The sequence below is a fragment of the Strigops habroptila genome, chromosome 6 (assembly GCF_004027225.2).
Source record: "Strigops habroptila isolate Jane chromosome 6, bStrHab1.2.pri, whole genome shotgun sequence".
NCBI lineage: Eukaryota > Metazoa > Chordata > Aves > Psittaciformes > Psittacidae > Strigops > Strigops habroptila.
Genome location: NC_044282.2, coordinates 63171648 through 63199249, shown reverse-complemented (window position 1 = coordinate 63199249; position 27602 = coordinate 63171648). Strand labels below are relative to the sequence as shown.

At 64.4% G+C, this 27602-nt stretch overlaps 3 protein-coding genes, 4 non-coding genes and 1 pseudogene across 16 annotated transcripts; 3 read left to right on the top strand and 5 right to left on the bottom strand.

Moving 5' to 3' along the window:
• Positions 1-916: 916 nt before the first annotated feature.
• On the bottom strand, positions 917-15031 carry SLC5A6 (solute carrier family 5 member 6). 6 transcript variants are annotated; one of them, XM_030491217.1, is made up of 17 exons: positions 6924-7064; positions 4786-4881; positions 4403-4753; positions 4004-4069; positions 3881-3932; positions 3727-3794; positions 3492-3646; positions 3162-3302; positions 2941-3070; positions 2748-2836; positions 2566-2678; positions 2411-2478; positions 2247-2333; positions 1946-2130; positions 1753-1856; positions 1559-1680; positions 917-1472 (listed from the first exon to the last, which is right to left on the bottom strand). In XM_030491217.1, the coding sequence occupies exons 1-17, from the start codon at positions 7026-7028 to the stop codon at positions 1320-1322; spliced, it is 2085 nt and encodes a 694-aa protein (XP_030347077.1). In that variant the 5' UTR covers positions 7029-7064; the 3' UTR covers positions 917-1319. The 6 variants fall into 6 exon arrangements, with proteins under 6 accessions (XP_030347077.1, XP_030347076.1, XP_030347071.1 ...); XM_030491216.1 differs by lacking the exon at positions 6924-7064 and adding an exon at positions 14909-15031 and having other exon boundaries at positions 4403-4881; XM_030491211.1 differs by lacking the exon at positions 6924-7064 and adding an exon at positions 11752-12044 and having other exon boundaries at positions 4403-4881.
• On the top strand, positions 7101-8978 carry ATRAID (all-trans retinoic acid induced differentiation factor). Its single transcript, XM_030491218.1, has 7 exons — positions 7101-7428; positions 7599-7729; positions 7882-7953; positions 8203-8274; positions 8360-8481; positions 8555-8655; positions 8767-8978. The coding sequence occupies exons 1-7, from the start codon at positions 7369-7371 to the stop codon at positions 8869-8871; spliced, it is 663 nt and encodes a 220-aa protein (XP_030347078.1). The 5' UTR covers positions 7101-7368; the 3' UTR covers positions 8872-8978.
• On the bottom strand, positions 9392-9533 carry LOC115610159 (annotated as a pseudogene).
• On the bottom strand, positions 14196-14359 carry LOC115610158. Its single transcript, XR_003992134.1, has one exon. It is a non-coding gene; the product is annotated as a U1 spliceosomal RNA (small nuclear RNA).
• Positions 15032-15397: 366 nt separating the features above from the next.
• LOC115610155 lies at positions 15398-15561 on the top strand. The gene has a single exon (XR_003992131.1). It is a non-coding gene; the product is annotated as a U1 spliceosomal RNA (small nuclear RNA).
• A 1134-nt stretch (positions 15562-16695) lies between these two features.
• On the bottom strand, positions 16696-16859 carry LOC115610150. Its single transcript, XR_003992126.1, has one exon. It is a non-coding gene; the product is annotated as a U1 spliceosomal RNA (small nuclear RNA).
• A 1610-nt stretch (positions 16860-18469) lies between these two features.
• Positions 18470-18633, top strand: LOC115610157. The gene has a single exon (XR_003992133.1). It is a non-coding gene; the product is annotated as a U1 spliceosomal RNA (small nuclear RNA).
• Positions 18634-18953: 320 nt separating this feature from the next.
• On the bottom strand, positions 18954-27107 carry MAPRE3 (microtubule associated protein RP/EB family member 3). Of its 5 annotated transcripts, XR_003992122.1 has the most exons (8): positions 24782-24942; positions 21619-21746; positions 21366-21511; positions 21082-21283; positions 20622-20718; positions 20293-20444; positions 20008-20160; positions 18954-19836 (listed from the first exon to the last, which is right to left on the bottom strand). XR_003992122.1 is itself a non-coding variant. In XM_030491208.1 (7 exons), exons 2-7 carry the CDS (start codon positions 21737-21739, stop codon positions 19768-19770), a joined length of 843 nt encoding a protein of 280 aa, XP_030347068.1. In that variant the 5' UTR covers positions 21740-21746; positions 26979-27107; the 3' UTR covers positions 18954-19767. The 5 variants fall into 5 exon arrangements, 4 of the variants coding, with proteins under 4 accessions (XP_030347068.1, XP_030347070.1, XP_030347069.1 ...); XM_030491208.1 differs by lacking the exons at positions 20622-20718; positions 24782-24942 and adding an exon at positions 26979-27107; XM_030491210.1 differs by lacking the exons at positions 20622-20718; positions 24782-24942 and adding an exon at positions 26979-27107 and having other exon boundaries at positions 21127-21283.
• Between the last annotated feature and the right edge of the window lie 495 nt (positions 27108-27602).

Here is a 27602-nt window from a genome sequence, read left to right as displayed (position 1 = left end):
CTAATAGCTCATCCCCAGCGTGCCACACACATACCAGCACCCAGTCCCCAGGGTCCCCCGTCCCAGGTGTGGGTCACCCACTGCAGCAGGACAAGGTGCTGCAATCCCAGACCCTCTCCCGCTCCCTCTCTTGCAGAAGTGGCCTATGTGCTCCCATCTCTACACCAGTCCTTGGGGGGGATCCAGCTCTGGCCCTTCTGGGGCAGCCGCAGCCACCAGCAGCCATGAGCCCACAGGCTTGGGGTCCCCAGGCTGGCACCAGGGGACGGCCCCCCCTGAACCCCAGAGTGCCCACGGGCATGGGACCACCACATCTGCTTTCTTCCCTCAACACCGCGTCCCAGGATGGGGATTGCGGGGGAGGGAATGGTGCTTGATCCACACCACCATCCTGCACAGTGGTCCACGGGCACAGGTATGGGCAGTGGTGGCCCAGGATGTCCCCTTACTGTCCACAGTGGGGCATGATATGGGCCAAGACCCCAGAGACACATGCAGTGTGCTCTGGGAGGGCTGGTGCTGGGGCCCCCACCTTGCCTGTGGGGCTGGGGGCTGCTGACCCGCAGCAATAAACCTGCAGCCAGCACTCACCTTCTGCCTCCTGGCTGCGGGATGGGCTCCACCAAGACCCCCAGGGGCACCCAGAAGGTGGGGAGATGGAGGAGGGTCCTGCACCCCCCAGCCATGAAACAGCTGCCCCCCAGCTACACTCACCAGGGCCTCCTGGTCAGGCCACACCACCGGCCTCACGCTGTGGGACAGGGGCCAAGGCTGCAGCCATAAATCTGCCCCAGACAACAAGGCCCCCATGCCCAGGCACAGGGCCCCCCCCACTGCTGTGGAAGATGGGACCTCCATGTTCCCGCAGGTCCTGAGGGCAGTGGGGGGGAGGCTCCTCCCGGGTTGCTCCGATGCCTGCGCTCTAGAACCATTTATTGGGGGACAACGGAAACAGAGATGTGTGATGGTGGCTGGATGGATGGGGGGGCGCTCGGCGCCCTGAGGGTCTGGGCAGCCACCAGCCTGGGAGCGGTGTGTAAGGCACATGGCCAGGCCGGGGCACTGGGCAATGTCCTGGCCTGTGACGAGTGGGGGGCACCGCTCTGACACCCCCAGCCTGTGGTCCCACAGCCCCCCAGGGCTCGGGGCCAGCCCGGCAGGGGGATGCAGCCTGGCCAACCCCCTGGCAGAGACCCAGCCCCACCAGCTCTTTGGTGCTCCCCGGGGATCCCGGGGGGGAGTTTGTGTCCCCTGGCCAGGGGGGCACTGGGGAAGGGCTTGGGTGGTGCCTGGGACCCCCATGCCAAAGTGGGTGTGGCTCAGAAGGACGTTTCCTGCACAGCATAGGCAGGGGCCCCGGCTGCACGGATGTAGCCCTGTCCTTCCTCCTCTTCCTGCCGCCCGAGGCCGGGGTGGGGCAAACCGTTGGGCACCCCTTTGGTCTTCGCCACTGCATCCACAGTGTCGGTGTTCTGTGGGGACAGAGCAGGGGGTAGCAAGAAGACGACCCCATGTTGTCCCCCCCATCAGGCAAGGTGCTGGGGTCTGTGCCCCTCACCTGGTCAGGGAAGCCCACCCCACAGCAGAGCCTCTGCTTGTACTTCTGGGGCAGGCAGCAGAGCAGGTGAGGCAGCACGGGGTAGATGGTTCGGGGGTCCACAGATGCTGCCGGTGTGGGGCCTGGCGGGCAGAATGGGGGGTGAGCAGGAGGGAAGGGGGCCCACCAGCAGCCCCCCACCACGCCACACTCACCGGTGAGCAGGCTGACCAGGAGCCCCACCACAATGACGGTGGTGGAGTTGTGGGCACTGTACCACATGTAGGACAGGCTGTAGAACTTCTGCAGCCCTGTGGGGCTGGGGAAGGTGGGTGTGAGTTGGGGGACATGGAGCAGCACCCCCCATCCCGCAGCACCCTGTCCCCAAGCCCCCCCCACCCCGCTCACCTCTTAGGGGCCTCCGTGGGGGCCAACAGGGTGGTGGCGAGGATGGTGGTGAGGTTGCCCATGGCGGGGAGCACAGTGCTGTTGGGTGGGGGGGTCCCTGCAGCTGCCCCCATGCTGTGCATCAGGCTGCCAATGCCCACCCAGAAAGCCATGGCCAGGCCAGCCAGCAGCCCCACGACAGCACCCTGCACCAGGGGACAGGGAGACTGCTGACCCCCAGACAGGCTTGGGGTGCCCCAGTCCCCCAGCACTGCCCCATTCCATGGGGTACATGCCTCTGGCCAGGCAGGGGGACACTCACCGTGGGGTTGGCACAGGGAAAGAACATGCCGAGGCAGAAGAGCCCCAGGAGTGGGCCCCCGACCATGCCGAAGATGCTGATGGCAGCCTGTGGGGATACAGTCCTCAGCACCAGTCCCTGCTGTGTGCTGGAGATGGGGGGGACCCCTACACCCCCACCCTTACTTGCAGCACAGGGCCCAGCATGGAGGACACGTAGGCCATCCCCAGGCATAGCAATCCATAACCAAGAGCTGGAAAGAGCAGACCAGAGGGGTCACAGTGGCACTGGGGACACCCCTGCCACCAGCACCAGCCCCCCCATGCCACCCCCCGCTCACCCAGCAGCTTGGAGAGCAGCGTGGCCTGTGCCTCTGACAGCCGTGGGCAGTGCGGCCGGACCAGGTCCTCCATCGTCACCGTGGCCAGCGAGTTGAAGGCGGAAGAGATAGTGCTGGGGAGGAGAGGGAGATGTTGGGTGCTTGGCTGGGGCCCCTCCAGCCCCAGGATCCCCTCAGCTCACCTGAGGGACCCGCTGAAAAGGCAGGCGACGAAGAGCCCAGGCAGCCCCGGCAGGTCCTTCAGCACATCCATCACAAAGTACAGCACCAGCTGGGGAAGGAGAGTCAGTGCCCATGGGGCTGGGAGGATTGGGCGGGGCTGGGGAGGGGGGTCCATCCCCACAGGCTGCAAGAGATGGGGAACCCGGTGCCCACCTGGTCAGACGACCTGGGGCGGTTGCCGGGTGCCAGCGTGTGCTCCCGGTCATAGACGAACATGACGAGGCCAGTGAGGCAGCTGAGGCAGAGGACGATCTGCTGGCAGGGGAACACGGCGTAGCAGGAGCTGCGGGTGCCGGGCCGGCGTTAGAGTCGGGGTGGGTGGCAGCGGGGGGACCCATCCCGGCCACGGGATCCCCAGCCCTGGCCCCACTCACAGCTTGGCCTCCCGCTCGCTGCGGGAGCTGAGGTACCGCTGCACCTGCGCCTGGTTCACCCCGTACAGCGACAGCATCATGAAGACTCCCCCCACAGCCAGGGTCCAGAAGGTGTGCCGCTCAAAGGGGTCAGGGTTCAGGCTGCAGAGAGGCACCAGCGGTGGGTGATGGCACCAGGTCCTCACTGGCACCCCACACGCCATGCCATGGGAGCAGATGGGGTCCCTCTTCCCCACCCTTCCTGGCTGCCCCACAGCGTGAGGTGGGGCACCCGGCCCCTGGTGGGTGAAGGCACCTTGGCACAGGACACACTGGGGCTGTGGCACTCACTCGATGCCAGAGATCTTGCCCTCCTGCTCAGCCAGGTGCCAGACACGGGCCATGCCACCCACCCGCTGGGCGCCCACCACGATGACGGCCAGCTGCCCCGCGAACATCACCAGTGTCTGGAAGACGTCGGTCCAGATGACAGCCTTCAGCCCGCCCTGCAGAGGCACAGTGCCCATCACCACAGCCCGGCACAGGGCACCCCACAGCCGGGCAGTGGTGGTGGGATGGCACTCACCAATGTAGTGTACAGCGTGCAGACCAGCCCCATGGTGAGCACTGCGCTCCAGAGGTCAAAGCCTGTCACTAGAAGTGATGGAGGCCATTAACAGGTTGCACCCTCACGCAGGATGGGGCTTCCAGCATCGCCCCCCTGCTCCTCTCCTCCTTACCTGCATTGAGAGCCAGTGCGGGCGCATAGAGTACCACCCCCATGTAGATGACCTGCAGGGAGAGCAGTGCTACAGCCATACATGGCCCCCCTCCACATCCCACAACCCCCCCACCCCACTCACCATCTGGAAGATGAAGGTGATGGTGCCAAAGACCCGCACTGTCTTGTTGAAGCGCAGCTCCAGGTACTGTGGGGAGACAGGTCACAGCCTGGATGTGGCGTTCTGAGGGGGGGGGGATGTTCCTCATGCCCCCCCAGCAGCAGGGAAGCCGGGGGCGCAGCCAGCCCTACCCCAAAACCTCAGCAGCTGCTGCCACAGAGACAACGGGGCTATCCAGTACTGCTTGGGGTGGGGGGAGTCTTGTCTGCAGGGCATGGCACCAGGAAGAAGGCACCAGGCAGTGAAGGAGTGGGAGCCAAAACCCCACTGGGCAGCACCAGCTCGTCCCCCCCAGGGCCATCACCTGCCTGCACATCTCACTGTGTGCTGGTCACCATGTGTGTCCCTGTCCTCACTCACCTCATAGGTGCTGGTGATACGCAGACGGTAGAAGACGGGGATGAAGATGTGTGCTGGGATGAGCAGTCCCAAGAAGTAGGAGCAGCCGAGGAACCAGTACTCGGTGCCGAAATGGTAGATCTCGGCTGGCACGCCCAGGATTGCCACTGCCGACTGGAAGGTGGCGAGCAGTGAGAGGGCGACGGGCAGAAAGCCCATGTTGCGGTTAGCCAGGAGGAACTCCTGCACCGTGCGCTGCCGGTCCCCGCTCAGTGCATAGAAGAGCCCGATGGCTGATGACAGCAACAGCAGCAGCGCAAAGATGCTGTAGTCGATCACTGTGAACTCCATGGTGAGTGTCTCCTCTTGCCTCTGCCCCGCCAGAACCACCGCTGCCCGGCGACCCGCCCTGGCTGTGCCCTGCCGGCCTCATGGGCACACCGAGCCCCGGTGGCCACCCCAGCAGCACGTCCTGGCCAGCATCTCCCCGGCGCTTGGAGCTGCAGGAGGAGAGATGGGTGTCGGCGTCGGGAGCTGCGCTTGACACTGCAGGGACCTTCGCTCACTCCTCTGTCTCAGCTTCAAGGACCCGGCGCGGGGGGGCCAGTCTGGATGAGGAATGTCCCTTTAACCCTTCTCCTCCCTCTGGGCTGGGCTCAGCACCACTCATCCACCCACCCATCCTCCGAGGGAGACAGGAGCCTCTTCACCCCGAGACCGTGGTTGCAAAACCAGTCCCACCCAGGACCCCGGCGGCACTGGCCCAGCCAGCCCAGCAGAACCAGCCCCATGTTGCCAAACGCAACACCACCACCCCCGGTGTGGGACAGCCCCGCCAAGCCCGGCAGCACCAGTCCTGCCCCAGCCAAGCATAACACAACCCAACCACCCCGGCACCGCATGGCCCCGCCAAGCCCAGCAGAACTGCCCCCAGTGCAAGAGCCCAGCCAAGCCCAACACAATCACCCAGCCCTGGCGCCAGCCACCAGCCCCGGGGCCGACGCAGCTCCAGCAGCGCCAGAGCAGCCGCCTCCACAGCGGCCCACCCAGCAGGATCAGGCCGCTGGCACCCCCCGGCCCCACGGGACCCATGGATGGGGTTGGGGAGGGCAGAAGGATGGGCAGTGGAGCCCCGGCTGTGCCGGTGAGGAAGTGCATGAGGGAGCCCTGTCCTCCTTGCCCAGCTGAGCAGGGAAAGCACAAGGTGACCCTCATGACACCCATGTAGGTCGGGATGGACAGACAGATGGACGGGGGGAACTGACAGCTCCAGAGATGTTGGGCAGCAGCTGGATGATCAGACCCCTGAGCCGCTGCTGGCCCTGGCACCTCCTGCCCTGCCACAGGCAGATCCTCAGGGTTCCTGGCTCCATCATAGCAGAGAGGATGGGGCAGCCAGGCAGTCCCAGGAGCAGGGCAGAGAGGGGGCATGAGCAGAGACACCCCTTCCACCTCCACCAGTGTGCAGGGAGCTGTGGGGAGCAGTGGCCCAGGCACCAGCAGAGCAGGGGGTGCAAGATGCAGAGGCAACCTCTGTTGCGGTGGGGCAGCATTTGGGGCTGCCATGGGGCACAGAGCAGGCTGCCTGTAGTGGGGGGCTGGTGCGGTGCTGCCGTGATCTGCAGAGGAATGTCTGCCCACGGCATACTTGGTGGGATTAGGGCTGGCACCCCTGCACCCAGCGCAGCCTGCCCGAGCCTGCCTGCCGCAGGGACACAGCAGGCTGGCACAAGGCCCCGCAGCAGCGCCAGAGCCAACACCAGCGGGAAGGGGGTGAGAGGGCAGCACCTCCTGCCTCGCACGGCACCGTCCCTGTCCTGTCCCTGGCCACGACACCACCCCGTGCAGCGGGTCCAAGGTCACCCCACCCCATTCCACCGTGAAGACTAAACACGGGGCAGGCAGTGGCACGGTCCTTGATGGCTGCTCCACCGGCGGCTGCTCCACCGGCTCTGCAGCCTTGGCTCAAGGCTCCCCCTTGGTGCCCCTGAAGTCCCATTGCCCCAGCCTCGGAGTCCCCAGCCCCACTCCTTGTCCCACGGTGACTCCACCGGTGGCCCTGCTGCCCCCTCCCGTTGGTCCCCATGTTCCAGCCCACCCCACTCCCCCCCCAAAACTCAGCACACCCCCTGCCCATGTCCCCGCTCCCTCTTCCTGTATCCCCTTGCCCTACTTCCCAGTGTACCCGGTGACCCTGCCCATGGCCCGACCCTCCTGTCCCCGCTGCCCTCCCCCATACACGTCCCGGTCTCCCCATGATCTCGGTGCCCCCGTTAGTGGAGGAGGAGGAGGAAGCACCGCCACCGCCCAGCCCCGGTGTCCACCGTGCCCCGAGGCCACAGCCCTGCTGCCCTTCCCAGTGTCCCCGGTGCCCTCAGCCGACGGCCCGGTCCCAGACCCGGCTCCCCGGAACCCCAGCGCCGCCGGTGCCGGTCGCGCGGCCGCAGGACGAGCTCCGACCCCACCGTAGCGAGAGGTCCGGGCCCGGCAGGGGGGCTCCAGTGACCTTGAGGGGCCGCAGCGACCTCGGTGCAACACTCACCGTTGGCGGCCACCGGCGCGGCGGAGCCCGGCCCACGTGCCGCCGCGACAGCCGCCAGCGCGCACTGATGACGCACGAGAGGGGCAGCTCTGCCCTCACGGACATTTCCGCCCGGTCCTGCCCGTCCCGCGCGCTGTGATGGCGTCACGGCCGCCACCGGGACACCTCCCCCCCCCACCACGTGCCCCCCGGGCCCTGTCGCGCTCCGCTGCCCCGGGCGGGTCACCGCGCCCCGGCGGACCCTCGCCGCGGGGGATCCCCGCACGGCCCCGCCCGGGGTCCAGAGGGCACCGAGTGGAGACACATCGCGGCCCGGCCCCACCGCCCCCCCTGCACGGCGGGGAGGTCCTCACCGCACCGGGCCCGCCAGGGGGCGCTCTCGCCGCGGGCGTGTCCGACGGGGCGGTCCCGGAAGAGCTCCGGGAGGGGCGGGGGTGCCGGCGCCATGGGCGCGTTACTTATTCTACTCCTGCTGTCGCTGCCCTGCGCCGTCGGCGGCGCGGCGGTGAGCGGCGGGGCCGGAGCGGGGCCACCGACGGGCGGGGTGTCGGGACACGATCCCGGGGATCGGGCGATGCCGCTATGGGTCGGAGGGTGCCCGGGACATAATACCGAGAACCGGGGGGTGCTGGTGCTACCCGTGCACCACCCGACCCCTCCCTTTTACCCCTCCAGGTGTGCAGGAGCTGCCCGGGACCGCTGCGGAACGGCTCCATCGTAGCCGAGTACTGCGCATCCCGGCCCGGCACCGAGAGTGAGGGGCGCTGCTGCCGGGAACGGGGCGCCCGCCCGGAGCGGCTGCTGGGGTACGGGGAGGGGGTGGGGGGCGCATGATGGAGGCTCGGGGTGAGGGACCATGCCTGTCGCAGGGGGCTGCGAAGGTGGGTGTTGGGGACACAGGGGGGTGTGGGGTGCCAGGCACATGCCACCCCCCCCGACTGCTGTTACCCTCCCCTAGGCTGGATCTGAGCAACTGCTCCTTGCAGAACCTCCCCCCGGGGCTGGCTGAGGCCTCCTCTGCTGCTGTCCTGTGAGTCTGTGTTCCCCCACATGCCCCCATGTGCAGCCTCTGCTCCCTTCTGTGGGCTGGGGGACACTCCCCCAGCCTGGCCTTGGTGGTCCCTGTTCCCACTGTCACCACTGCCAGGCCCCCAGCCCCCACTGTGTGTTGATTCACTGGGGGGCCCTGTGGGAACCTCCTGATGCTCAGTCAGGCCAAGTGCAGGGCACTGCACCTGGTCGGGGCAGCCTCTGGTACCAATATGGTGTGTGCTTGCAGAGACCTGACTGAGAACCCCATGACGACCCTCCCCTACGGCTCCTTCCTGGGCTTCACCCTTCTGCAGCTGTTGTGAGTACTGGGGTGGGCTGAGCGGTGGTGCCGGTGCTGTGCTCTGCTCACCGCCACAGTGCCAGTGCTGAGCTCTGCCCCTCAGAGCGGTGCCATTGCCACTGGACTGCCCAGGTGGGAGCGGTGCCTGGGAGAAGGTGACGACGAGTGGAAGCAGTCGGCTCTGCCAGGGCCAGAAGAATTCCTGCAACAGCTCCAGGGAGCCCGGTAAAGCGGGGGTTGGGAGGTGGGAGGTTGGGGGGCAGGGGCTGGCTTTTGACTCTTGGCTCTGCTCCACCAGCCTGGCTGTGTCCTGAGAATGCTGCCTGTGCCCCGGACGGTCCCAGCCTCGTCCAGTGCCTCTGTGACAGCCCCTTCCACGGGTATAAGTGCCTGCGTGAGGTGAGTGTCTGCAGGACAGGGACCCCCCAAGTGCTCCCCAGCCAGAGCAGTGTGGGGCAGTGGGGCTGCGTAAGGCAGTGGGGGGCGCCACTGACTGCTGCTTCCTTGCAGGGCACGTTTCCGGTGCTGCTCTTCTGTGGGGTCCTGGGAGCCACCACCCTGTCCCTGTCCCTTCTGCTGTGGGGCACCCAGCGCCGGAAGGCTAAGGCCCCCTGAGAAGACCTCATAAGCAAGGAGGGTGCTCAATGTCCCGGAGGGGCCTGTGCTGTGGGGTTACAGTTACTGGGCAGTGGAGAGGGAGGAATAAAGCCCAGGGCAGCCTCTCCATGTGTCTGTGCGATCACAGCGGGGGCAGGCGCGACGTGATGGGACAGGGATGTGGAAATCAAGCACAGCACAGGCTGCAGGGAGCTCAGGGTAGGATGTGCAGTGCGGAAACCCCACCTGACCCGAGAGAACACGGGACCGCGGGGAGCCTTGGTGGGAACGGAGCTGGATGTGACAAAGGCAGGAACAGCCCCGCGACGAACATCTCCTCTAGTTCCTCACGCAACGGGTGCAATGTTCAGCGGCCGCAACGTTCAGCGGCCGCATCCCCCATCCGAACGCACGCGGAAGCGTCCTGACGCAGACACGAGTCCGGGACGCTGCCTCACCATGAAATGCCACAGCTATGCGGTGCTCCAAGGGGACGAATATGCCAAACGCAAAAAACTTGTTTTCACAGTAGTAACACCAGGGGAGAGCGCGAACACACTCCCCCACTACCACAAATCATGCAGTCCAGTTTGCCGCATTTAGGGAAACCGCACGGGACGATTCTCACACTGGGAAAACCCCCTACCGTAATCATGGTGTCTCCTCTGCTAAATAAATATGTCACTTATCGCCCCCGACACCTGCACACGACGCAAAACACACACACACACCTCACGGACGCCGCACGCGCCGCTCCCGACACGCGCCCTCGCAACGCTGCGCGCTCCGCACCCCGTCTGCTGCCGACGCCGCGCGCCTCTTCAGCGCCCGCGTGCGCCGGAGCCCCCGGGCTGGTTGCGCGTGGCGGGTGTCCCCTGATGCCTCGCGGTGCTCGTTTGCATGGACACGCCCCCAGCCCCGCAAGCCCCGCCCATGACCGGCGGGCACCAGGACACCCCCCCCGCCTGTTGCCGGGTTCAACGCCGGGAAAAGGGCCGGGAAATGCCGCGGAACGGCGCCGTGTCCCGAGATGTCCGCCCGCGGAGACGAGCAACACAGCGAACCGTGCCGGGGAACGGGTGGTGCTGTTGAAAGGTGTTTAAAAGACAATGCAGCCGTCAGGGACAGTCAGCACAGGTTCACCAAGGCAAAGTCCTGCTCAACTAACCATTGAACCATTTCCAGGCATCCTGCTGCTGGATCCCAGGAACAAGAGCTCAGCTCTTCCCTCCCCATGTCCCCTCCTCAGGGAGCTGCAGAGAGCGGTGATGTTGCCCCTCAGCCTTCTCTCTGCAAAGAAGACCTGCCATGAGTGTAAGCCACTCCTCACAGGAGGATGCTGCCAGCCCTTCACAGCTTGCTTATCCTCCTCTGGGCACATCCAAAGACCTTCACGCCCTTCTCCAATGGTGGGGCCCAGTGCTGCACACAGTGCTCAGGTGAGGCTCCACCAATGCTGAATGCAGCAGGACATCCCCTCTCTGCCCAGCTGGTTCTGCCATGGTTGGTGCATCCCAGGGTATGGTTTGTCCTCTGGGTGCCAGGGCCCAGTGCTGGCTCCCACTGACCCTGCTGCCACCAGCACCCAGGTCCTTTCCTGCAGGGCAGCTCCCCAGCCACTCCTATCCCTGGTTAGACAGGTGTTATTCCATCCCAAATGGCATTTTTCTTGTTCCTTTTCATGCTGTTTGTGGTTACCCAGTGCTCCCATCAATCTATATCCCTCTGCAAGGCCTCTTGGTCCTTGAGAAAGTCAACAGCAACTTCCATTTGTGATCATTGGTTCTTCACCCAGCACGCTGTGAACGTGCTCATCCCAGCTGGACACCTGGTCCAGAATGATTATGTGAGGGACAGCATCAAAATCCTTACTAAAATCCAGAAAACTACATCCACCACCTTCCCTACATCCCGGAGGCGGGTGGCGGGTGACCTTATTGTGGATGGATATCAGGTTAGTTGAGCAGGACTTTGCCTTGGTGAACCTGTGCTGACTGTCCCTGACGGCTGCATTGTCTTTTAAACACCTTTCAACAGCACCACCCGTTCCCCGGCACGGTTCGCTGTGTTGCTCGTCTCCGCGGGCGGACATCTCGGGACACGGCGCCGTTCCGCGGCATTTCCCGGCCCTTTTCCCGGCGTTGAACCCGGCAACAGGCGGGGGGGGGGTGTCCTGGTGCCCGCCGGTCATGGGCGGGGCTTGCGGGGCTGGGGGCGTGTCCATGCAAACGAGCACCGCGAGGCATCAGGGGACACCCGCCACGCGCAACCAGCCCGGGGGCTCCGGCGCACGCGGGCGCTGAAGAGGCGCGCGGCGTCGGCAGCAGACGGGGTGCGGAGCGCGCGGCGTTGCGGGGGCGCGTGTCGGGAGCGGCGCGTGCGGCGTCCGTGAGGTGTGTGTGTGTGTTTTGCGTCGTGTGCAGGTGCCAGATGGAAACACTGTCATACTTACCCGACAACGTAGATACTATGATCAGATTGAGGAGGCTTTCGTAGTGGGAGACTTGTAGTGTGCAGTGCAGGTGTGCTGGCCTGTGCGGTTTCCCTAAATGCGGCAAACTGGACTGCATGATGTGGGGGACTGGGTTTGCGCTTTCTTCTAGGTTCGTTGATACAGAAGCGGAGTATAGTAATTGTAGCAGAGCACTTATTCTGTGGTGTGTTTCTCCCCATTACGTGCGTGCTATCGCTGAAGTGAATTTGCAGCACCATGTCGCGAAACCACCACCCGGCCCGTCCGCGGGACCGTCGTAGGTTCTCCCAGTGCGGGGACGCGGCGGGGGCATCAGCGCACCGGAGGGGATCTGAGGAGCAGCCTGAGCCCTTCGCTGCCCATCGGCACCAGAATGTCCCCAAGGCTGAGCTGTAAGGGGCTGTCAACAGATTCACTTCTCTTACCTGTCTCTCAGAGCCGTCGAGGAGAGCCGCGATCAGCCCAAATTGTCCTGAGGAAAAGTGTCTCCAGGTCTGCCGTGGTGAACACAAGGGTCTGGATGGATGTGGAGCAGTGCATACACACCCAGCAGATGGAAAGGAAACAATGGAAAAGCTGTTGAAAGCAGCTAATGACGTCTCAAGTTCCTCCCTTGGGGGTTATGGTGGCCAATTCCAGCAGGGAGTCTAGATTAAACCTTTTGGGCATCACAGAAACATAGAATCACAGAATGGTTTGGGTTGAAGGGACATTAAATCTCATCTGGTTCCAAACCCCTGCCATGGGCAGGGACACCTTCAACTAGACCAGGTTGCTCCAAGTCCCGTCCAACCTGGCCTTGAACACTGCCAGGGATGGGGCAGCCACAGCTTCTCTGGGCAACCTGTGCCAGTGTCTCACCGCCCTCACAGGGAAGAACTTCTTCCTAAGATCTCATCTAAATTTCCCCTCTGTCAGTTTAAAGCCATTCCCCCTTGTCCTGTCCCTATAGGCCCTTGTCAGAACCCCCTTCTCCCACTTCTTTGTCAGCCCCTTTAAACACTGGAAGCTGCTCTAAGGTCTCCCTGGAGCCTTCTCTTCTCCAGGCTGAACAAGCCCAGCTCTCTCAGCCTGTCTCCATAGCAGAGGTGCTCCAGCCCTCAGAGCATCTTGTGGCCTCCTCTGGACTTGCTCCAACAGCTCCATGTCCTTATGTTGGCATAGGGGACACATAACGTGACTGAAGCTCCCTCTGCTGCTCCTGTCCTGTCTGGATGTGGCCAAGCTTGGCCAGTGCCTCCTCAGTTGTGCTTTGATGCAGACCCCACAGCACCAGCACCCAGGGGGCCATTGTTCCACTGAAGCCCCTTGAGCCAGGTAGGACTGCGCTCCCCTCAGCCCCATTTTATGTCATGGGGAACTGGCCGCTTTGGAAGGGAGCTTGTGTGGTGCCCAGCCCGTCAACTCCCACCTCCCCTGCAATGTGGCACCAAACCCAGCCCAGTTCCAGAGGGATCAGTCCCCTCAGGGTGCACAGAAGGGCTTTGCCCAAAGCGCCTTGAAGCATGTAAATCCCACCTGGCCCTGGAGGATGCGGGACCGCAGGGGGCTGGGTGGGAACAGAGCAGTACGGGACAAAGGTAGGAACCAACTGCAGGGAACAGCCCGTCCGGTTTCTCTCATGGCACATCCGGAGCTCTGCAGTGGTGTCGGATACCTGATCTGCCCCGTGTGGAGATGTGACCTGGGACTGGGGCCAGTATCAACCCATGAAGCGTTGCAGCAAACCCAGCTGTGAATATAGTATCATAGAATGATAGAATAATTTGTGTTGGAAAGGACCTTAAGATTATCTAGTTCCAACCCTTTGCCATGGGCAGGGACACCTCACACTAGAACATGTTGCCCAAGTCTCTGCCCAACCTGGCCTTGAACAGTGCCAGGGATGGAGCATTTAGCATTTCTTTGGGCAACCTGTGCCAGTGTCTCACCACCCCCACAGTAAAGAACTTCCTTATATCTAACCCATAACCTTTTGTCCTATCGCTACAGTCCCTGATGAAGAGTCCCTCTCCAGCATCCTTGTGGGCCCCCTTCAGGTACTGGAAGGCTGCTATGAGGTCTCCATGCAGCCTTCTCTTCTCCAGGCTGAACAGCCCCAACTTTCTTAACCTGTCATTGTACGTGAGATGCTCCAGCCCTCTTATCATCCTCGTGGCCCTCCTCTGTACTTGGTCCAACCACTCCATGTCCTTTTTATGCTGAAGACACCAGAACTGTGCACAATATTCCAAGTGAGGTCTCACGAGAGCAGAGTAGAGGGGCAGGATCACCTCCTTTGACCTGCTGGTCACGCTTCTTTTGATGCAGCCTAGGATACGTTTGGTACCTGCCTGCAAGCGCACACTGCTGGTTCATGTTAAGTTTCTCATTGACCAACACCCCCAAGTCCTTCTCTGCGGGGCTGCTCTGAATCTCTTCTCCGCCCACCCTGTAGCTGTGCCTGGAATTGCCCCCACCCAAGTGTAGCACCTTGCACTTGGCTTGGTTGAACTTCATGAGGTTGGCACTGGCTGCCTCTCAAGTGTGCTAAGGTTCTTCTGGATCCCATCCCTTCCCTCCAGCGTATCAATCAAACCCCACAGCTTTGTGTCGTTGGCTAAACTTGCTGAGGGCGCACTCAATCTCACTCTCCATGTTGCCGACAAAGATTTAAACAGCACCGCTCCCAACACTGACCCCTGACAGACACCGCTCGTTTCCAGTCTCTAATTGGACATTGGACCAAATGAGAGCTGACTGCAACTACCTGCAGCTGCACAGGCAGATTTCCTAACCCACTGGCTAATCAAACCCCCAAATACGTGTAACTTCTACACGCTACAAAAACATGTGCCAGGTTGTGAATGTGTTTTTAAACCAGCAAGAGCACGGCAAAGCGCGAACGCAGTCCCCCACTACCACAAATTATGCAGTCGAGTTTCCCGCATTTGGGGAAATCGCAGGGGTCAGCACACCCGGAGTGCAAGAGATGAGCCTCGCTCTGGGAAAACCACCTGCCTGATTATGGTGTCTCCCCTGCCAGGTAAGTATGACACTCATCCCCCCCGACACCTGCACACGACGCAAAACACACACATACCTCACGGACGCCGCACGCGCCGCTCCCGACACGCGCCCCGCAACGCCGCGCGCCTCTTCAGCGTCCGCGTGCGCCGGAGCCCACCGGGCAGGTTGCGCGTGGCGGGTGTCCCGTGATGCCTCGCGGTGCTCGTTTGCATGGACACGCCCCCAGCCCCGCTGGCCCCCCCCACGAATGCTTGCAGCCGCCCCCGCCTCCGTGGCCCGAACTATTCCCAGCTCGGGGGGGAGAGGGCGCAGCCAAGGAAGGTCTCGCGCTCCTCATTCCCCTCCACGGAAGCTCTGGTTCCGCCGCTGTCCCGGCTCCTCGCCGAGCGCTGCCACTGCGGCTTCGGCCATTTCGTCCCTGGCCGTTCACGACCACCCCAACCCCGGCAGTGGGTCATCCGGCGTCCGTCTGTCTCTGTCCCCCTGGACACACCGAGGAGCCGACCCTCTCGCGGGGCTTCTCCTAGCTCGGCCTGTACCCGGGGTCGAGACACGCCCGCTGACCCCACTCACCGGCCCGGCTGCGCCTTTTGCGGTGCCCGAGCTTTGCCGGGTCCGCCTTGCCCGTTCCCGCCGGACTCCCGACGCTGTGGCCTGGGTTGGCGACCCCCGAGTCCTATCACGACTGTCGCCAACGCTGCGGGGGCGGGGCAGGCGGGGGCTGAGCTCCGCAGCTCCGCTAGGTGGCGCTGCCGTGGACCCAGGCCATGCAGATCGCGCCGCCGGTGGCAGAGCCGCTACGAGCATTCATGTGCGGGGCCAGTGGGGCTGGGGGCGTGTCCATGCAAACGAGCACCGCGAGGCATCAGGGGACACCCGCCACGCGCAACCTGCCCGGTGGGCTCCGGCGCACGCGGACGCTGAAGAGGCGCGCGGCGTCGGCAGCAGACGGGGTGCGGAGCGCGCGGCGTTGCGGGGCGCGTGTCGGGAGCGGCGCGTGGAGTGTCCGTGAGGTGTGTGTGTGTTTTGCGTCGTGTGCAGGTGTCGGGGGGGATGAGTGTCATACTTACCTGGCAGGGGAGACACCATGATCAGGCAGGTGGTTTTCCCAGGGCGAGGCTTATCTCTTGCACTCCGGGTGTGCTGACCCCTGCGATTTCCCCAAATGCGGGAAACTCGACTGCAAAATTTGTGGTAGTGGGGGACTGCGTTCGCGCTCTCCCCTGGCTTGATTAGTGAAAAGATAGACTTTTGATCAAGCTGGGAAAGAAGTTGTTACCCGAAGGTCGTGCTAGGCGGTCCTCTGAGCAAAACATTCCAGCGCGGTCCGAGGGGTCTAGCAGCCGCGCAGGGCCGGTTCGGTGCCGCACTGTGGCTAAGACGGGAGTTGACGGGCCGGCTACTGCACACGCTCGCTTTCCCCCTCGGGCCGGGGCTGCGCCCGAGCGTTCGCTTCCCCCCGCCTTAAGACGGGGTCGAGGGGAGCGGAGCCCTCACTGGCTCGCGGGGCTCCGAGGGTGCCGGTGCCGCGGTGCCCGGAACTGAACACAGGATTCGAGGTGCAGCTTCACCAGTGCCGAGTACAGGGGGATGATCACTGCCCTGGCCCTGCTGGCCACGCTATTGCTGATACAGGCCAGGATGCCGGTGGCCGCCTTGGCACAAGCCCGTTTACGTTCAGCAGCCGTCAATCAGCACCCCCAGGTCCTTTTCAGCAGCTTTCCAGCCACTCTTCCCCAGGCCTGTAGCGTTGCAAAACCAGAAGCGAGGTTTTTGTGGTGTGTTTGATGGCGCAAGCCTTGGGTATGCTGACACGTTATACAGGTGGGTTACTGGTTTTGTTTTGTGATCTGGATGGACTGAGTCGGTGGGCTGTGGTCAACGATGGGAGGTTCAACAAGGCAAAGTGCCGAGTCGTGCACTTGGGCCACAACAACCCCATGTACCTGGCCTGTATCAGCAATAGCGTGGCCAGCAGAGCCAGGGCAGTGATCATCCCCCTGTACTCGGCACTGGTGAGGCTGCACCTCGAATCCTGTGTTCAGTTCCGGGCACCGCGGCACCGGCACCCTCGGAGCCCCGCGAGCCAGGGAGGGCTCCGCTCCCCTCGACCCCGTCTCAAGGCGGGGGGAAGCGAACGCTCGGGCGCAGCCCCGGCCCGAGGGGGAAAGCGAGCGTGTGCAGTAGCCGGCCCGTCAACTCCCGTCTTAGCCACAGTGCGGCACCGAACCGGCCCTGCGCGGCTGCTAGACCCCTCGGACCGCGCTGGAATGTTTTGCTCAGAGGACCGCCTAGCACGACCTTCGGGTAACAACTTCTTTCCCAGCTTGATCAAAAGTCTATCTTTCCACTAATCAAGCCAGGGGAGAGCGCGAACGCAGTCCCCCACTACCACAAATTATGCAGTCGAGTTTCCCGCATTTGGGGAAATCGCAGGGGTCAGCACACCCGGAGTGCAAGGGATGAGCCTCGCCCTGGGAAAACCACCTGCCTGATCATGGTGTCTCCCCTGCCAGGTAAGTATGACACTCATCCCACCCGACACCTGCACACGACGCAAAACACACACACACCTCACGGACACTCCACGCGCCGCTCCCGACACGCGCCCCGCACCGTCGCGCGCTCCGCACCCCGCCTTCTCCCGACGCCGCGCGCCCCTTCAGTGCCCGCGTGCGCGGAGCCCACCGGGCTGGTTGCGCGTGGCGGGTATCCCGTGACGCCTCGCGGTGGTCGTTTGCATGGACACGCCCACCCCCCCGCGGGCCCCGCCCCGCGGCTCCGTCCTGTCTCGTCTCGTTTCCCCTCCCCGGTGCTCTCAGCGCCGTTCCGCGGCCTCCGCTGGCACCGCCCCGGCCTCGTTCCGGCCTCTCGCCACCGTTAACGAGCCGGGCCACACCCGGTTCTTACCCGGCCGCCAGCGCCTGGAGCTGTTCCCACTTGTTTCTCCCCAGACGTTACAAGCCATGTCTCAAGTTTGCCCCTAGTTTTCCTCAAGGCTGCTTCATGGCTCTGGCCTCGCTCCACAAGTGCAGCACGTGCCGCTCTCCCACACCGCCAGCCCTCGAGCAGCAGGCACGTCCCCAGAACAGCTCTGCTCTGTGGTGCCGGGGGTCTTCTCCCTGTGCCCGTGGGGCTGGAGCAGTGTCACCAGCAGCACCCACCTGCTCCCACAGTCGTGGTGAGTTCCACCGGCCATGCCCAGGCACCAGGCCAGGGATCAGGGAGGTCTGTGTGTGCAGAGCTTGAGGGCTCGAGGATTATCAGCCTGGAGCACTGGAGCCGGTGTGGCTGGGGTGCTGCAAGCACTGCGATTCCCAGCGCCTTGCCTTCCCCAGAGAATATGCCCCACTGCTGCCATGGCACTGTGTGCCCCTAGTCTGTCTCTTCTGCAGGCACCTGCTCCTCCCATGCTGCTGTCAGCGCCCAGACCCCATGGTTCTAGCACCGGGGGTCGCTGTCTGTGAACGCTTTTCCTATCCGCCCTGTACATGCTGTGGTGTTGACCTGTACCAGAGCCTAGCCCAGCACCACCCAGTGGGGGCTGCCCAGCTACCGGAGCCCAGCCCGATGTCTGGGGACGCGGCTCCCTCTTTCTCCTCTGCAGGATCTGCCTGCACCGGAGCTGAGCTCGTGTCCCTGAGATGCCCCGAGCACTGCTGGACACATCTTCCCACACACACACCCCGGCTCCAGGCCGATCCCGCTCGGCTCTGACAGACCGAGCCCGGCGCCGGGCGGTACCTGTTCCGGTCCCGGTCTCGGTGCCGATCGCGGTCCCGGTGCGGGCGGGCAGCGGGAACCACCGGGCCGCGGTATCGGAAAGGCCGTGGGCAGCGAGTGGCGACTGCTGTCAAACCTGCACGGGGTGCCTCGGCGAGAGAGGGGCGGGGCCCGCGGGGTGTGGGCGTGTCCATGCAAACGACCACCGCGAGGCATCACGGGATACCCGCCACGCGCAACCAGCCCGGTGGGCTCCGCGCACGCGGGCACTGAAGGGGCGCGCGGCGTCGGGAGAAGGCGGGGTGCGGAGCGCGCGACGGTGCGGGGCGCGTGTCGGGAGCGGCGCGTGGCGTGTCCGTGAGGTGTGTGTGTGTTTTGCGTCGTGTGCAGGTGTCGGGTGGGATGAGTGTCATACTTACCTGGCAGGGGAGACACCATGATCGGGCAGGTGGTTTTCCTAGGGCGAGGCTTATCCCTTGCAGTCCGGGTGTGCTGATCCCTGCGATTTCCCCAAATGCGGGAAACTCGACTGCATAATTTGTGGTAGTGGGGGACTGCGTTCGCGCTCTCCCCTGTTTTTCTTGTTGCTCGAGAAGTAGGTTGTGTGGCTGGGTGGGGGGGGTGAGCTGTGGAGCTTACAAAGAAGCAGCCGATGTTAGAGCTGAGTAGCGCCCGGGTGTGTCCGGCAGGGACTGTGTAGCGTAACTGAGATGGTATCGCAGCGATGGCTCCAGAAACCGAGCTGGCTCTGCCTTTTAGTGTTTCGGCACCGGGAATAAAACGCAAACCCGGTTCTCCGCGGTCAGGTACTGCCCGGTTCCCTCTCCCAGCAGCTGGAGCCACCCGCGCTCCTCCCACCCTCGCCCTTCCCGCAGCGCTCGATCCAGGCAGGACAAAGGTTTTACCACACAACTTTATTTTAAATAAAACTTAACACAGATGCAGGCTTTTGCAACTGGAGTGATGGATCAGACAAGCGATGCAATGGGGACACGATGATGGCTGGGGCAGGCGCTGCTGCCGCTCTCAGCCTGACCGGGGGAGGTTTCAGGGAGCGAGGGGACCCCCATGCCACAGAGGGAACCAGCTTCCACTCATGGACCCCCTGTCCTGGTTGTGGGGGCCAGGATCCCCCCCTTGCTGCCCCAGCAGGCAGGTGGCCATGTCGGGGGTTTCTTTTCCATCGTGCCAGGAACCTGCAGCAACACCTCCCTCCTCCGAGCCGCGTCCTCCTCACATCACCCCCACCCCGTGCAGTGGGCGCTGTCTCTGACCCCATCATCCCCGGGCTGGCAGGGTGCAGGCAGCGCAGGCAGCACACGCTCCTCTCTGGGGAGGAAACACCCCGAGGACTCGCTCCTTCCTTCTGGCTTCACGCAGGGGGCAGGCGGGGACACCAGGGCGGCTGCAGCACCCGCACCAGCGGGGACAACGGAAATAAATATGGGGCAGGGGGTGGCGAGGGTCAGCCAGAGCCTGTCCCCACCCCAGCCCCCGGCGTAGGTACAGCCGTGCTCCGTGCTGGGTGGACATCTATTTATTATGGAGACAGTGGCTTCCCACCGGAGCTGCTGGATGCCGAGGCCGCGGGCTCAGCTGCCGGAGACCGTGATGGTGGCATGTGACAGTGCAGGGCGAGGCGCGCAGGCTCAGACCTCAAATGTCTATGGTGGGGGAACGGCGCGGGGCAGCGCGGGAGCATGCCGGGGTTAGTACTCATCCTGCTCCTCTGGCTGCTGCTCCTCCAGCTCGTCATCCTCTGGTGGGGCAAAGCCCTCCTGGTGGGACACAGGTGGCCATCAGTGTTGGGATGGCTTTGGCAAAGCCCAGACCCCCCCAGAACCCCAGGGAGTGAACAAGGGGAGAGGCTGAGAGCACTACAAGGAAGGGGTTCTCATCCCAGGGAAGCCTGGAGGGCAGGGTGAGGGGCTGGGGGTCCTGGCCCTCACCTCTGTGGCGTAGAGGACGCTGACAATGCCAGTGATGATGGGGCTGTTTTCGTTCTCATGCTCCTGGCAGATTAGCTCAATGTCCCGCAGCTTGCTGAAGTAGAAATCCCGCTCCTTCTCCAGCCCGTCCACTGTCAGCTTCAGGTCCATCAGCTGTGGGGTGGGAGAGGGGGGACATGACATAACCTTCAGTGCTGCTGACAGGGGGGCTCAGGACCATTCCCTCTCTCCCACACTGGGATGCCCCTATGCAAAGGCAGGGGTGCAGGCAGGGACCCTGCCTACCTGCTGGTTGAGCTCCAGTATCTGCGCGTCGGCCTCGCTGCCCCCATTACGCGCTGCGGGGGAGTTTTTCCGGAGAATGTTGCTGGGGACATTGCTGAGGCGGGCTGGGTTCGGGGAGTTCTTGGGACCGGTGGGAGAGGTCCTCTGGGGGACTTGACAGCACATAGGGACCAACAGGTTAGTGCCAGCCTGGGGGGAGTGCCAGTGGGGACCCCTGGCACCGTGCAGGGTGGCCGGGGCCAGGAGGCAGCAGCAGGCAGCAAGGGCAGGCAGAGTGCTTGTGGCTGTGCCATGACTCTGGGCTGTCTTGCCTTCAGCCTTCCCCCTACCTCAGTTTCCCCTGGCAGATCTCACCCCATGGGCGTGCTTGTGGCCTGGCTGGGGTTTGCCATGGGATGGATGGGGTCTCTGACCCTTGAGATGCTCCTGTGGGGTTGGCACAGGAAGCCCATGGCACCCATGGAACTGCACAGTGGCACTTGGGCACCATAGCATAGGGGACACAAACCACCCCCAGGCCCATGATGAGTAGGAAGATGGAGCCAGTGGACCCCTGCCCAGGTCCCTCCATGGGGCACACCATGGGGCATGCCGTCCCCTCTGCCCCAGGTGTCCTGCAGACCCGCTGCACCCCCCCAGTTGCAGGCAGGCAGGCAGCAGAGCGGGGCGCAGGCAGGGAGTGGGGGGCACAGAGGGAGGAACACCCAGCCGTGGCTGGAGTGACATGAGGTGCAGGAGGCTGGGCGGGAGGGCAGGGGGCAGCGCTCGCCGGGGGGACCCAGACATTACCTGCAGTGCCAATGGGTTTCTTGGGTTTGTTGAAGATGTGATCACCTGGGTTTGGGGGGGGCGCGACGTCCTGGCCCTGCCGCGCCAGCAGCGGGTTGTACTCCTTCCCGTCATAGTTGGCGTCAAAGAACTTCTTAAACCACTGGATGAACTCAAAGTTGTCCTGGAACTTGCCCTTCACCAGCCTCTCCACAGCGATGATCTGGGAGGATAGACACAGAGGGGCTGGTGGGGCTGCCCTCCAGCACGGCCACCGTGGCCCCCATCAGCCCCCAGGGCCATACCTTGTCCACTCCCATCTTCTTGAAGGCGGCTTGCAGCACCTTGAAGTTGTGGATGTACTCATGCTCCAGCTTGGCTTGGAACTTCACCTTCCGCAGGTGGACACAGCCGGGGAACAGCATGTCCATGAACTGGCAGTACGCAGCCCCTGCACCGGGCCAACTGCAGTGTCAGTGCGGGCTGGTGGCACTCCACCACCATCCACCATGCCCCCCATGTCCATCCCTGTCCCCTGCCATGGGACCCACACCCCACCTGAGCAAAGCTGCTCGATCTTGGTGTAGTTGAGCTGGAGGGAGTCATTGACCCAGGCGAGCATGTCATGGCGGCTCAGGTTCTCACTGGTCACCGATGTCGAGTACACATTGACGGCCATGCCCCAGCTGCAGAGAGATAGGTGTCAGACCAGGCCAGCACCCTGGTGCACCTCCAGCCCAGCCCTCCTCTATGCTAGGATCCAGGGCACCCATCCCACCCAGGCTCCAGCACTGGTGGACACTGGGGCCAGGCTGCCATGGTGCCACCCATGGGACAACCCCCACCCCTGCCTGCACCAGGGGAGCCGGATCACCCAGCAGCACCCACCACAGGACATAGATGTGGTGCAGGACATGATGGGCAAGGTGTTCCAGGTGGATACAGGCACTGCCGAAGGCATTGCCCCTCTGCTGGAGCACAGCTCTGTCCCTGTGCATGGCCATGGGTCTCCTGGGGCCTAGTGCTGGCCCATAAGCACCTTAGACCCCCTCTTCCCCCTCCAGCTCTCAGTGGCTGCCTAATCTGCTGTGGCTGGGATTGGGGTCCACCAGTGCTGGGCTTAGAGGAGCAACATCTGCCAGCAAACCCACACCCAGATGGCAGAGGGCTCTGCCCAGGCACCATGGGAGCACAGACCCCATGTCTACAGCCCCAGCATGGCAGAGTGCTGGGGAGCCATGCCACAGAGCTGGGACACACACACATGCCAAGACACTGTCCTGCTGGTTCCTGCTAAATGCTTTAGTGTGGGGACTGTCCCCCCACCTCACTGCCCCCTCCCCGAGAGCGGGATCCCCACTGCTGCAGCCACAATGCCTCCCCCGTGCCCCGCCCCGTGCAGCAGCAGCAGCGGCAACAGCAGCAGCATTAATCCGCTTCCCCTCACCCTGGCCGGGGGGGTCAGGCCCAGCTGCCAGACAGGGGGTCTGGAGGGGGGGCAACCCCCCTGTCACCCCTCTCACTCCCTGGCCCCACTCTCCTCCTCCCACAACCTAGGGGATCATGTGGGGCTGACAAGTGGGGGACCCCCCCATGCAGGACCCCTGTCCCCCAGCAGACAGGGGCAGTGGGTGCAGTAGGGGGATGCCCGTGGGGTGCTGTCACCTCCCTGTGTGCCCATTGTGAACGAGGGAAGGTTCCAGCGGCCACAACTCCCCCCAGCTCGCAGCCTCAGCACTTCCATGACTCAGCACTGGCGATGCTGGCCCCAGCACTGCCACACACTGTGGCCGGTTGAACCATCACTGGCAGCTGAGCTGGCTCATCCTCCTGCTGACCCCACACCCCGTGGGGACCCCCCAGCATCCCACATCCATCCCGCCCTGCGCAGGACCCTGTCACCGGCACGCAGCTGGGGTGTCGATATTTTTAGCCACCGGAGCAGCTGGAAACGAGCCCCTTGCGGTGGCCACCGGCCGCTGAGCCCCCGGCACGGTGGGGTGGGCACCGTCCCGCTCCCTGGCAGCCAGCGAGGACCAAAGCCACCCATCCAAACAGCCTCATCCTGCCGGGTGCGGGCATGGGTGCGGGCAGGGATCCCCTCCCTCTGGCAGCACCGAGCTGAGTCATGCGCGGCGCAGAGCCAGAGCCACGCGCACTGCGGTGCGACCGCCGCGGAGCAGCCGGGAGAGCAGCGGCGCTTGCCCACTGCTGGCGCGGGCAGGGGGCCGGCAGGCAGGGGGCTGCCTGCGCACCCCGGCAAGGAGCCAGTGGCTGGATGACACCCCCCCATCGCTGTTCTTTCCTGAAATAGCCAGGAGCAGCTGCCGGCGCCCTGCACACACGGCAGAGATGGAGCAGGGCTGGTGCCGGGGCTGGCCACCACCACAAGCCATAGGGCCAAGTCTTGCCCTGCTTGAGCTGGGGGGATTCACAGTGCCCGGACCCATCATGGCAGCCCGCGGCGTTCCTGCCTCCCCCAGCACCCCGCTGTGGGACACACAACACGGATGGGGCACATGTTGTGTGCTGTGGCCATTGCCCCATGCCTCAGAGCACCCAGCCCTGGTGTGCAGCCGTGCTCCATGCCTGCTGCCTCTAGAAGAGCCTGGTTTGGGGACAGCATGGGTACACAGGGGTGGCTGGTGCACCCCGGACCCTTGAGAAGCAGAGGGGATGTGGGAACACATTGGGTCTCACTGTGGCTCAGGCAAATAGCCCCAGCAGGAGCCAACCTGGCACAGGGAGACGCCACGCTGCCAGCACCCCTCACCCAGCACCCATCACCTGTGCTGGGAGGGGTGAACCCCCAAACCAGCCCCCCAGCCCCATCAGAAACCTCCTGAGAAGGGGCTGAGCCTGGCACCTTCCTCATCACCTAGCCTCAGTACTGAACCCAGGGGCTGCGTGGTTTTCCCCCCTCTCTCCCCAGCATTCCTACCGCGCTTCCTGGCACTGGCACCTCAGAGCACCCACAGCTTCCCCTTTGCCAGAACAAGCCAAGACCCGTGCTGGCAGCCGCAGGGGCGGGTTTCAGAGCGGGATGAATCTGGGCATCGTGGTGCCGGGCGCTCCCCGCGTGCCGCCACCAGCCGCACCCCGACTCCTGCACATGCCGCCACATGTGCGAGCCCGGCAGGGAGAATCCTGATCCCGCTCCGGCATGCGGCACTGCCTGTCCATCCCCACGCAGCTGGCGGTGACGCTTGCCAGGGCATGTGGTGCCACCCAGCTTGTTTCCACCCTCCAAAACGCCACGCTGGGCTTCAAAGCCCTCCAACCGCAGCGCCGAGCACGCCCTGGCATAATGACAGAGAAGCCAATGCTTGCTCTGGCCCTGCGGCCGGGGCAGGAGCTGGCCCTGCTGCCCAGCCCTGACGCCAGGTGATGGACGCACCTAAGGCAGGGAGCCTCTGGCCTGGCTGGTTTGCACCCTGCCTCCTCCACTCGTGTTTGGAAAAACAAATAACTGAGATAAGAATGTAGCCCCGATTCCCAGCAAGCCATGGGGAGAGGAGCTGTTCTGGTGCTGGCTCCCCAGGGAGCAGCAAGCGGCTGGTTTCGCAGCGCAGCCCCTGCCGCCTGCCCTTGATGCTGCTGTGCAGGCAGGTTGTGGGCAGCAGTGGTGCAGGGGGATGCGCAGTTCAGGTCGCCGTGCACAGCAGCCCCCCCCGCCCCATGCTGCCTTCAGCCACGCTGACGGGGCCAGGAGGACGCTTACCGCTGCATTTTAATTGTCCGGCCGCAGAGCTGCTAATCAAGGCCCAACGGCGAACAAAACACTCGGGTGTGTGTCGCTGCCCCGTCCTGCCGGCGCTGCCGGGGCGCAGAGAGGTCGTCCAGCCCAGCTCCTCGTGCCAACGCTGCCGGGGAGGCGGCGGCAGGCACTGGCGTCCCACGCCGCAGCCCTCGCTGGGCCGGGGGCTGGCGTGCTCTGGCCAAACAAAGTGGGAGGATAATGAGGCCAGTCGCTGTGCCGGACACGTTCGGTGCCAGCACTGGCTGCCTGGGAGCTGGCCCGGCAGCAACCGCCATACCAGGGTGAGCTGGGCTGCTGCGACTTGCAGCTTCTATTTTGGGAGCCATCCCGGTGGCTTCTCAAGTGACAAATACGCAAGGGGGGTGGCAGACAACCCAGCGGGGGCCGTGCGCCGTGTGGAGATGCCGCGGGGCTGCCCAGCTGATCTGGCAGCTGGCAGGCAGTGGGAAGGGTTCCGTGGGTGCTGACAGGGGTGGCCATTCGCCCCAGGACCCCGGTCATGGCAGACATCCCCCCTAGCATCGCTTCCCCCTACCCTGAGGAGAGCATCCCTGTGCCATGCCGGAGTCCATGCATGGCAGATGGGTTTGCCTGGGTGCAGGCAGTGCCCAGCTCCTTGCCAGGTCCATCCTCCAGTGCCTTTCCCGGTTTCCTAACTCTATAGCAGCCTGTGGTGAGAGAAAGCAGCCGCTCACACGCTGGGAGGTTGTGGCTCCCACCAGTGGTGCTTGGCACAGCCACGGTGCCCAGCTGAGGGGGACATGGTGGGCACAGGCAGAGTGCCCCGGCCCCGCTGGTCCCCCCCTGCTCCTCTCTCGCTAACCTAAATAACTCAAAATAGCAGTGGCAGGAGCATGTGCAGAGCGCGGCACTGCCAGCAGTGCCTCCCACCATGCCTGCCCCCCCCCTCGCCTGTGCCGGCATCTTTATCCTGTGCAGCATCCCTGAAATATTAATGCCGAGTGCTTCCTGACGGTTCAAACCGGGCGGGTTGTTGGAGCTGGCACAGGGAGAGCCACTTGCCAGCACCCCACACTGGGGCAGGGGACGCCCATGTCAGCAGCCCTGTGCCATGGCAGCCCCTTGAGGAGATGCTCCACGTGCTCTAGACACACTGGCATGCCACCAGGTGCGCTGTCCCCCGCCACGTCCCCACGCATGGGTGATAGTGGGGAGACACCACAGTGGCATGCGATGCCCCAGCCCAGTGACAGTCACACTGCGGTGTCTCAGGGTGGCACTGGGCAGTTGGGATCGTGCCTCTGCACCACGGCTTCGGGGACCTGCTCTTACCCACATGGCGTGAAGCTCATTGGCAAGAGACAGCACAGGGAGCACCGGGAAGGGCATCACCACCCCAGTCAACGCACACCAGAGCAGGCACCATTTGACGCTTGTGCTGCTGTCCTGCTGCCAAATGCTCTGAGTGGCCCCGCTGTGGCACTGTACCAAGGCTACCGCCACCGTGCCAAGGCCACCGCCACTGTGCCGCCATGAGAACAAGGGACAAGAGTGCGTCACGCTTTGGCAGGTCACCGTGACAGCCGTCCGCCACCCCACACCACTCTGGCCAAGATGGTCCTGCAACGGATCTGCCTGCTCATCCGGTGCCAGCACTGACACCTGCTGCCCATGGGACCGGGCAGGCAGCACCGGCCCTGTCTGACCAGCCAAAACTCCGTAACGGCGTTACCGCGGAGCCCGGGGCTCTCCCAGGTGATGCCCGGTAACCGGTGATGCCCGGTAACCGGTGGTGGCGCCAGCGTCGGGACTACAGCTCCCGGCGTGTCGTACCGTGCCCTACCGTACCGTGCCCTACCGTACCGTACCATTCCGTGTCGTACCGGGGCCACGGCCCTGCGGCCGCCGCTGAGTCAGGCCGGACCCCGCCGCCACCGGCACGGCGGGCCCCGGCCTCGCATCTCCGGCTCCGGCCCCGTTCGCTCTATCCCCAGCTACCCCTACCCCGTCAGGGCCGCTCCATCCCCGGGGGCACCGGACGGACACCCCCTCCCGGCCGCTCCATCCCCGGAAGCCTCAGCGGCCCCCCCACCCGGTCCCGGGGGGGCGGCGCGAGCCGGTGCCGGGATGCGGGCGCTGGCGGCGGTCCGGTACGGTGCTACCCGGTCCCTCCCGGTCCCTCCGCGCCCGCACTCACCGCGCTCGGGCCGCGGCCGCTCCGGCCGCCGCTCCGCCGCCTCCGCTCCGCGCCGGGCTCGCCGGGACCGGGCCGGGACCGTTCGGACCGACCGCGCATGCGCCTCGGCAGCCGCCTCAACCCCCTCCCTCCCTCCCTCCCTCCCTGCAGGCGGGGCCGGCCCTGCTGCGCTCCGCCCTCCGTCTCCATGGCAACGGGACGTGGACACGCCCTCTCCCGTCGCCCTGGCAACGCCGGCCGCGGCTCTGCCTCTCCCACAGCGCCCCCTGGGGGCGAGCGGCGACGGCCTCCGCACTGCCGGGACACCGGGAACCCCCCCGAACTCCCTGGAACCTCCCGTAACCACCCCGGACCCTGCGACCCACCCACCCTGGGTCCCACCGTACACTCGCGGGATCCCTCCTTGCCCATCCTGGGGCCTCCTGGAGCCCCAGAGTCTTTTGGGACATTCACCCCCCGTGTAGCCTGGGGACCCCCGAGCTCCCCAAAGTCCTCCCCAGACTCCAGGCATCCCCCCATACACCCGGCGCCGCACGCAACCCATCCCCATCTCACTGACCCCCAAACCCTCCCCTTCACCCCATCCCTGCCCTGCAGCCCCCCTGTACCTGTGTGTGCGCTTGT